Source organism: Opisthocomus hoazin, chromosome 2 (assembly GCF_030867145.1).
Source record: "Opisthocomus hoazin isolate bOpiHoa1 chromosome 2, bOpiHoa1.hap1, whole genome shotgun sequence".
In the NCBI taxonomy this organism is placed as follows: Eukaryota; Metazoa; Chordata; class Aves; order Opisthocomiformes; family Opisthocomidae; genus Opisthocomus; species Opisthocomus hoazin.
This window is the reverse complement of record NC_134415.1, coordinates 92,920,327-92,929,939: the sequence shown is the minus strand read 5'-3', so window position 1 is coordinate 92,929,939 and position 9,613 is coordinate 92,920,327. Positions and strand designations below refer to the sequence as shown.

The 9,613-nt window shown below is 53.4% G+C and overlaps 1 protein-coding gene across 1 annotated transcript; it reads right to left on the bottom strand.

Moving 5' to 3' along the window:
• Positions 1-1,363: 1,363 nt before the first annotated feature.
• TENT5A (terminal nucleotidyltransferase 5A) lies at positions 1,364-7,951 on the bottom strand. The gene is made up of 3 exons (XM_075414460.1): positions 7,918-7,951; positions 7,157-7,658; positions 1,364-6,304 (listed from the first exon to the last, which is right to left on the bottom strand). The coding sequence occupies exons 2-3, from the start codon at positions 7,577-7,579 to the stop codon at positions 5,525-5,527; spliced, it is 1,203 nt and encodes a 400-aa protein (XP_075270575.1). The 5' UTR covers positions 7,580-7,658; positions 7,918-7,951; the 3' UTR covers positions 1,364-5,524.
• Positions 7,952-9,613: the final 1,662 nt, after the last annotated feature.

Genomic DNA, 9,613 nt, shown 5'->3' with positions numbered 1-9,613 from the left:
AATTAACTCGCTCCAAAGAATAAGAGCATCCATCCGGGCTTGGATTTTGAGAGATGAGCAAAGGCATTTGGATTTAGCTGGTTTCCAATCCCTCGATTTCCATCTGCGTCTTTGGGCGTTGCAGCCACCTCTGTCAGACTGCCTGAAATATTTTATAACCGAGCAAGTTAACGGGAGGAAACATTCGTCCACATCCCCCTCCCTTTCCTGGCAGTAACGTGGGAGGAAAGGCGATGCCGCACGGGCAGGGATGCCAAGCGCATCCCCGTCTCCCAGCCGGGCTGGCCGGCGGTCCCGTCCCGTGCCCAGCAGGTTTCAAAAGAGGTTCTGTGCAAGAAGGCACCCGGCAAGGGGGCTGCCCCTGTGCCTGGAGAAACGAGCGGCCCCAGCAGCTTGTTTGTTTGCTTGCCTTTACAGGGGAATACAGGTTCACTCATCACTACAATAAGCACATTCACACTCCTGCCCAGCCGGTGTGAGCCTTCCAAGCCCAGCGCCCGCGTATGAATGAGCCTAGTAAGAGCCACACACTGCAGAGTCAATGTTTTTCAAATCTGGGTCAGTCTGAGGCACCCTAGATGAAGAAGTATTGCCACGAGCATTGTAAATTAATATTTTATATTCCCTTGAAGTGCCTTTTGAGGAAATTGGCCTTCATTACAGAGGCATCTCCCCTGTAAACACAAGCAAACAGAAAATACCTCTGCCGACAAGGACAGCATTGTAGGGCAGGGAAGGAGAGTAAACGTGGAATCTGCGGGAAGAAATGGACCAATTCAGGGGCTGTGTCAGATGGGCATGTGCATCCCCGCTCCCCAGCAGCCCCTGAGCTGCGGTACCCCCCACACCCATCCGCTACAGTGGGCCCTGCCTTTGCACCCCGGGAGCAGCACCCCCAGACCTCCCGAAACAGCAAAGGGGGAGGCATCGGCCCCTACTGAACACAGCTCAGGGGCATAAGGACCCTCACATTACCGCCAGCACGGCGGTTCGCGACGCACAAGCCATGGGCATCATGCAAAGATCCCGGTCCCAGTATCTAAACTGGGAAGGCAGCAGGAGCGCGGGGCTGCTGCGGCGCTGCTTCAGATTTTGGTTTTCAAATTTCAGACCACTTGCACGGCCCGACCAGCGCGAGGGCAAGTATTTTTGGCACTGGCTGGGGAGGTTCCTCCGCAGCGGAGAGCAGCCAGTCCAACCCGGCTGGCACAAGGCAGGGCTTCTCAAAACGTCGGAAAGCGGCCGAACATCGCTCTTCTCAGAAAAGCGCTGCCCTTGTCCTTCTTTCACGAAAGCGAACTCGGTATTCATTAGGAGCAGGCCAGAGCTATTTCAGACACGGAAGACAGCAGACACAAATCAATAGAAAAAAATAACTTCTTTTTATTTACAAAAAAAAATCCAAATATTGGATGCTGTAAACAAAATTCACAATCTGTTCCCTCTAGAGTCTGTTTTCCATCAGCTCTTTCTCTGTCTGTGACAAAGCCTATAGTCAAAATGTTCCAAAAGAGCAATCCAAGGAGCAGTTTGCTGCAACAGGATGCCTTGCAGAAGGCAACAGTTGTAAGGAAATCTGAGGGAAAGCAAATCTACACAGACTCCTACAGACTGCAGGAGCCTGCGGTGCTTTAGCCAAGCTGTCTTGAAATTTGCAGGCTTCTTTTTTTTTTTTTTTACCATTTATTTTGTTAGCAAACCATTATTACAACAGCAAAACAGTACACTGATTTTCTTTCTTGCAAGGGAAACTCTCTGCATAAAGAAAACCATATAAAAGAATATATTCAAATAGGAGCTGAATATGCAATTACAGTTTTTCCTTTTCTGTGCAGTTTTATCTAACACACTTCATTTTCTCAATTAAAAAAAAAAAGCTTTCTTTTTGAACTGGTAGAGCTTCTGACATGATGTAAACCAAGCATTTAGTAAGAGGTGTTTAGAAGATTTGTGTGAAGGCCTTTGTGCAAGACAAAAAAATATTTTAAGTGCAACAAGAGAAACTAGAAAAATATCATCTTTTTGGTCTTCTAACTTCTATTTTTAGAAAAAATGTTCTTGCATTTGGGAGGACAGCTACATCTGGGGGGGGGAAATTCCATTTCAAAGCTCTCGGTTGTTTCAGGATCGCTGCTTTTGACCAAGTTTAGCGCCCTGTTGGTCAGCAGTAAATTCAGCTGCAGCACAAACAGCTTTACTGTAATCAGGTCAATGTTTTTAATCAGTTCAGCTCTTTAAAAGGGGCACTGTCTCTTGTAGCACAGGTTCTAACCTTACATCTGATTGGATGGGAAAACGAAGTCCACAAAGCGAGAACACGGCCGTTAACTTTAAAAGTACCACTGTGCTGAAGGTGGGGGGGGAAAACAGTCAAAAAAAAGTCAGACTTTATGGAGGGGAAGGTGTGCAAACCGCAGAAATAAACCAGCTTTGAAAAGGGGTTCTTATTTTACTCTTGGCCTGAACTCATGCCTTCTTCCCACCTCTAACACCAGGCACCTTTCAAGCTACCAGTCACAGATAAAACACAGCTCCACCAGTTCCACCACTTGATCATTAACATATGCAAAACAGATCCAAAATACCTATATAATATATATAAAAACATATTATATATGTATCAAAATGCAAACGCTGAAAGGTGCAGTTTAGCTCAGAGCCCTGTCGCATGCACTACAAGGTAACTAGCTGCTGTCAATCATAAAAAAAAAAAACACACACACAATAAAATTTGAGCTGAGAGGAAGCAAATCAAAACTTTCAAGCAATGGGAAAAAAAAAAAGGGGGGGGTCCTTCAAAGGAAAAAACGCATCGTGTCATGTACTATCAGCGTTCTGCGGTTGTGGCACAGCTATAGATTCTCAAACCCTTTTAAAGAGCGGATGACTCATTTATTTGCTGCAAATAGTTGTGGCCGGAGAAGACATACCACATTACCAGCTGATCCCATTTCCCCAGCCCGCCCGGTAGCTTCCGCTAGCAAACCCTGCCAGGAGCTGGGGGGCAAGGGGAACCAGCGGGCAGGGAGGAGACCTGGTGGGGACCAAGGGATGGAGAAGCCCAGGCGGAGGGGACCCGGTGGGGACCAGGGGATGGAGAAGCCCAGCCGGAGCCCGCGGCCAGCGCTGGAGGAAGGCAGGTGGGGACCAGGTCTGCGAGTCGACGCCGGGAACGGCGGTGAACCAGCCCTTAGGTTTCCTGAAGGACTCACAGGGAAGGTGCTCCAGTAAACAAACCGGGTTCCTCTTAAATCACCTCCAGAGCGAAAAGTACAAAGCGCGACAAAAATAGATGTACCTCGCTCGCTGCGTGGGGACGGCACACGGCCGGGACACGAGCCTTCTCCCTCTCCCCTGCCTCCTCCAGCGCCAGACCCTGCCGGCAACCAGGCAGTGCACAGCCACTTTTCGCTCAAAAACCTGAATTCCCTTTTGTTTCGGGACATTTTTTTGCTTTTCTTTCACTATTTTTTTTCCTTCCGTACGAAAAAGCGAAATATTAAAGTCAAGTGTCACTTAGTCATTAGGTTTTCAAAGCCCAACAAAGAATTTAACACCTTCAGAGATGGCACTGAAGTGAAAATAACAGCGGAGGTTGATTTTTTTTTTCCCCCCTGCTGGTCTTTCGGGAGAGGAAATGAAAGTGAATAGTTATTGTTCCAATGTAAAGTGATTCCATTTAAATAAAGTACAGTACTGAAATTGTAAATGCAGTGTGACAACCAGATCAAAGATGTTTAATATTTGCATAAAAATATATATATATAATATATATATAAAATATAATTTTAAGCAATCGTGCAACACTCTTAAAAAGGGTTCATTTCACATTTGCTAAATTCTAGTGGTCCTGGAATGCATAACGCATTCTATTAAAAATACTCCTTTAAATATTAACAATTAGTGTTCAGATCACCAACTAATACAATATCCTTTAGCTGTCAGGGGGGTTCAATAAACCTATCTTTGATCCACGTTCCACTGAATTACACATCATGGAGGTATGCAGTCACAACATTAGTGGGTTAAATGTCAAAATGGCATTACAGTACAAAATAGTTCAAAAAAAAAAAATCAGCTAGTCATATGTTTCTCCATCTGTGGAATTATTATGGCTCACAAGCAACCCACTGAATTACTGTAATCCTTGTTCTTGCAACCAAAGACATTATCTGAATCCCACCTCAATCCTGACTGGTTCATTTACTCCAAATTTCTCAGATGTGGGTTCAAAATTCACTGCAAGGCCCACTGTCCTATGACAACCTGCTGCAAACTGGAAAACACATAGTACTTTATTTAAACATTCCTTAATTGCTACATTTTCCTAGACCACATTAATATATATTGTGTGTGTATATATATAGATATACACCTATAACTTGTACATATATACACACACAAACATATATACACACATACACACACGTACCTAGGATAATAGCACACCGACATAACATTAACTCTATACAGGTATTTGCCAAGAAAAAAAAAAAATAGGGCATCTCCTCCACCACTTATTCACAAGCTTATGGGTTTTTTTTGTTTTTAATCCTTGTGTCCCTGATAAAACAAAATGCATGGTTAAACCACAAAACTATATTTTTTTTCTCACTTCAAATTTTATGAAGGCATCAGGCACTTTTGATTACTGTTGGTGTGTACAAATATAGCAACATCTTTCTTTTATATATATATATATATATATATATACTCTACTGTCTCTTCTTTGCTCGGATAACTTATTTGTGAAATCTTTGGTCCTTGAGTATGTTCTGTTTGCCGCAGCTGGTTTTCCTGCATTCTCACATTTTTAAAATGTGAGACATGCACACAGCTGGAAAGAATGGACTTTGTCATCTTACGTGTTTCTGTTTTTATAACTGTACCAATCCACTACTGTTCATTTGGAGCAAGCTGTTCCCGGTAAAGCATTCTAGTCAAGCAAGCTATACATTCTACACGGTCAATTCATAGACGGCACTTGCTGCAAGCCCCAAATGCAGTAATTCCAATATACATTTTTATTCAGCTTATCTCTGCTTTACGCCTCTAACTTTTAATTCCTGAATATATATAGAGCACTGTTTTTTTGTGAATTTTTTTCTTTTTTGTTGTTTTTTTGTTTGTTTTGTTTCTTTCATATTCTCCCTTTTGCAGATCCCATTCTAGAGTAAGAATAGAAATAAAAGAAAAAAAGGCTTTCCCACCTTCTCTATGCCAAAGCTATGGGAGCAGGTACTGCCAACCCATATTGTCATCAAGCATTCCTCCCTCGCTTATTTCAGGGGAAGCTGGTTGCTTTTAATGACAGGCCTCTTGTGCTCTGGGGTAGCATCCAATTATTTTGGGGTTCTTTCTCGATCATGCTGCAGTTGTGTATTAGAAGAACCACAAGCTTTCTCCCAAGCTTGAAAACTAGAGCAGATCATCATTGCACAAAACGCCCCATTTCAAGGGGACGCGTCGCCCCTTCCTACGTCTCAGCAAACGTTCTCCCCATCGGGTCTACTAATTGCGGTCCTTAATTACAGGGCAGCCAGGTAGAGTACGTGTGCTGCTGGCAAGGGAACACCGTCTGAACCTGGGCAATATAGTAATTGCTGAAGTTGGCATCTGCTACGTACGGGGCTGGCTGGTAGTAGCAGGTGACATTGGCCACATTGGGGATGATATTTTGCTCGGCCAGGACCCGGATGGCCAGCATGGTGATCAGATTCAGAGTCTGTCTCCTCTCATGCCCCATCAGGCACACTGTGCTCTCATTCACCACACCGTGAAGGGTCATGAGATAGTCATACTTGCGGTCCTCTAATCCCACAAAGTGGTTCTGCAAGTAGGACTCCAGCTTCCTCTGCTGTTCTCCGATGTCTGAGAAGTCAATGAAAAACCTCGAGCACATGTATCTCTGCAGGGACTTAATCTCGGATTCGGAGGCAGCCCTAAAGCCCCTTACCAAAAGGTTGCAGTACTTCAGAAGACCACCTCCTCTGATCTCTTCTGGGTTTCTGGTGGCAATTATCTTGTTGCAGAGGTGATCAAAGGCTTCCTGGAAATCCCCATAGACGCTCTCACCAATGATAGTCGGGTGAAAAGTTTCAGTCATCGGATTCTCTGAGCACTCATAAAAAAGCAGCAGGGAGTCCAGCTTGATTTGAAAGGAATCGACGCTGAATTCAAACTGCCGCCTCAGAGAGTCCACAAATTTCAGCTCCACGTTTTTGCCACTGTTGTTGGACAGGGAGATGAGACTCCATCGGTCTGAATCATTGCATACTTTTACCATTTTCTGCACATAAGCCTCCTATAAGCGGAAAGACAAAAATGAGCAAACGAAGACACAGACGCAAGACATCTCCCCTTTGCTGCATCCGTTCGCACCCCCACCTCCACCCCGTCCTTGTCGTAAAAGATGTCACGGAGCCTGCAGATACAAACCGGAGGAGAAATGCCCAACCTAAGCGCCCGGGACCGCGTCGCGCGAGGGGAGCGCATGGCAACGCTGCTTCTTTCAGCCACTTCTGAACACATCTCCAGACGGAGCCCACAGCACACACGCCAAGCATCCGCACACAAAAGGTCAAGGCTACAGTCAGACATGAAATCTTTTTTTTTTTTCGGTTTCCGCTTCCCTATCACTTCCCCACAACAAAAAAAAAAAACAAAACCAAAAACAACAAACTTCGCAAGCGCTCGCTCCCCTCAGCCCCGCTCTCTCTGTGCGGGTTCCACAAACCCACCCCACCTTCCAAGAAACCCCTCCAAACCAGAAACCCTCCGCAGCCCCCGGGCATCCAGCCCGGCCCGGTGACCCGGGGGGGCCGTCTGCGGGGGGAGACCCCACGCCCCTCGGCTGGGGCACCCGGCGGACCCCGCAGCTCGGGGTGCTTCCCCCGGCCCCGCAGGTGCCACAGCCAGCCCGGCTCCCCGCGGCCCCCCGAGGGGCCGAGCTGGGACGCCGGCAGCCCCCCGCACACCCCCGCCCCGGGTACAGCAGCGCTCCCGGCGAACCAGGCCGGGGGGAGCGAGGGAGGCAGGGGAGCCCCGGCCGGGAAACGCAAAAACCCCGCGGGTCTCGGGGTGCGCGGGGGAGCCGCGTCCCTCAGACCCCCCTCCGTCCCCCGAGGGGAAGGTGCCCGCTCCAGGGCGGGTTTACCTTGAGGGTGAGCGGCGTGATCTTCTCCTTGTTCACCCCCTCGGGCAAGAAATCCAAGAGGCAGTCCAAGACCACGTCCTTCACAGTCTGAAACTCGGCTTCCCCTTTCAGGTCGGCGCAGAAGATGAGGTCCAAGTCCTTGTAGCCCAGGCCGCTGTCCTGGTGGAGGACGTGGCTGGCGGCCGAGCCGTTGAGCCGCACGTCCCGCAGGCCGATGCCCTTCTCCTCCAGCCGGCCCCGCACCACCGTGACGATCTGGCGGGGCCGCATGGCCAGCGTGGGGAAGTTGCCGCGGCCGTGGATGGGGATGGTCTCGCCCAGGATGCGGTCCAGCCGCTGCACTTGCTCCCAGCTCAGCACGTTGCAGCCGGCGCTCCCGCAGCCCCCCGCGTACGCCCCGCCGGCCTTCTCCTCGTCCGCCATGGTGCGCGGCCGCCGCCTCCCCGGGCTGGGTGGCCCCGCTCCGGCTGCTCGCCCCGCCGGGGCCCCGCTCCCTCCGCGCCTGCCGAAAGAGGGGGAAAGGCCGGCGGTCAGCACACGGCGGCGGAGCTGCGCTCCCCCCGCTCCCCTCCCCGCAGCCGCCCGGCGCCCACCGCCCCTTCCAGCGCCGAAGGGAGGAGGAGAGGGGGGGGAAACACACACGCACCCCTACTGAGCAAATTAAAGGGGGGGGGGGGGGAAATAGGAGAAAAAAAAAGGGGGGGGAAAAAGACCCGTGCGGGGGCCGGAGCAGCCCCGCGGTGCCGGGGAAGGCGCCCGACCTGCAGAGCCGCCGCTCTCCGCGCCCCCGCCGGGGCAGAGCCCGCCCCGCGCCGCCCCGCTCGCCGCCGCCGCCGGCCGCCGCCGCTGTCTCCCGGAGCGCCGGTGGTTCTGCCCGGGAAAGGTCCCCGGTAGTTTTTTATACGGGGTTTCTCCGTTCTTCCGGGGCTCCGAGTCACGGCGCCCGCGTCCCGCCCCCTCCATCTGCATGGCCGGCCTCGCCGGTGCCCCCGGCACGCCCACGCCCCGCGCACCCACGGGCCGCCCCGCCGGCTCCCCCCGCACCCCCCGGGTCCGTCCCACGCCGCGGCACGGCAACGGCACGGCAACGGCGCGGCCCCGCGGGAAAACCCGCGCAGCGCACCCCCCCCCCACGTGTTTTTGCCGCTCGCCCACGGGGGGAGGCAACAAGTGCAACCCCCCTCCGTGCACCTGGGACCCCCCCCCCTCGCCGGGCTTCCCGGTGACCCCGGCGGAGCCGGACTCGGCGGCAGCGCGGCGGGGCTGGGCGCGGGCCCGCGGATCCGCTCCGGGCCGCCCGGCCCCTGCCCGCGATTTTCAAACCCGCCCGCGGCAGCGCAACCTCGGCGGCCGCGGAGCGGGGAGCGCACCGCGTGCGGCGGACCCGTACCGCATCGACACACACTTATTTTTATTTCCACTTAATCATTCTAATGTTTCACGTAACGACGACGGGTGTCCCCGCTCCTTCGTCACCTGTCCAAGCGCCCAGTGCGAGCATCGTTTGACACCGCCCGAGCGCAGCCCCGCACCCCGCGCCGCTTGCGCGGAGACAAGCGCGGACGCGCGGCGGGGGGGGGGGGGGGGGTGTTGCGTCACCGCTCTCAGCTTTGTGACGCGCGGCGGGAGGGCCCAATGGGGGTGCGCGGCGGCGTGACGCGACGCCTCCGAAACCAGGCCCTTCGCGGGGGGGGGGGGGGGGCGGTGTATGAAGGAGCCCGACGGGGCTTACCCCCCCCCCCCCCACGCTTTAGCACCCCCCAAGACCTCCCGCTGGGGGGGCGAGCTCTGCCCCGCCCGGCACGGGGAAACCCCTGGCCCTGGCAGCCGGCAGGGTTTACCCCCCCCCCCCAAACCCCCGGAGGTCCCGCTAGGCGCTCAGTGCCCCCCTCCCGCCCGCCGGCGGGAACAGGCGGGAACCCCCCCGCCCCCCCCCCCCGCGCCGCCTCGGGGCGCAGCCGTGTGGCAAGGGCGCCCCCTGCCGGGCGCCAGGCGCGCTCCCGGGGGGGGCACGGCGGCAGAAGCGCTTCTCTCGGACATTGGCGGGGGGCTTTGGGGTCTTTTTTGGGGCGGGGGGGGTGTTAAGCTTGGGTTCAGCGGCCGCGCTCCCCGTTCGTTCGTCACCGCGGCGGAGCGGCGCGATGTAACGCTGCTGCAACGCCCCTCGCGGGAAGCCGCTCCCGCCGCGGGGCTTTGCGGAGGGAGCACGGCCAGACCGGCCCGGCCCGGCCCTCACCGCACTCCCCCGCACCCCACCTCCGCACAGGTACCCGGGGATCGCCCCCCCCCCCCCTTTGGAAGAAGGGGGGAGAGCGTCCCCGATCAGAACCGGTGCGTTTACACTTTCTGAGCTCGGAAAGGTGCGCAGGGTGTTAATTGTCACACTGTTTGTACAAATTAAAAATTACTTGCGTTGATGTGCAATTCTTCTCACTTCCCTAATTAATGGACGCTAGA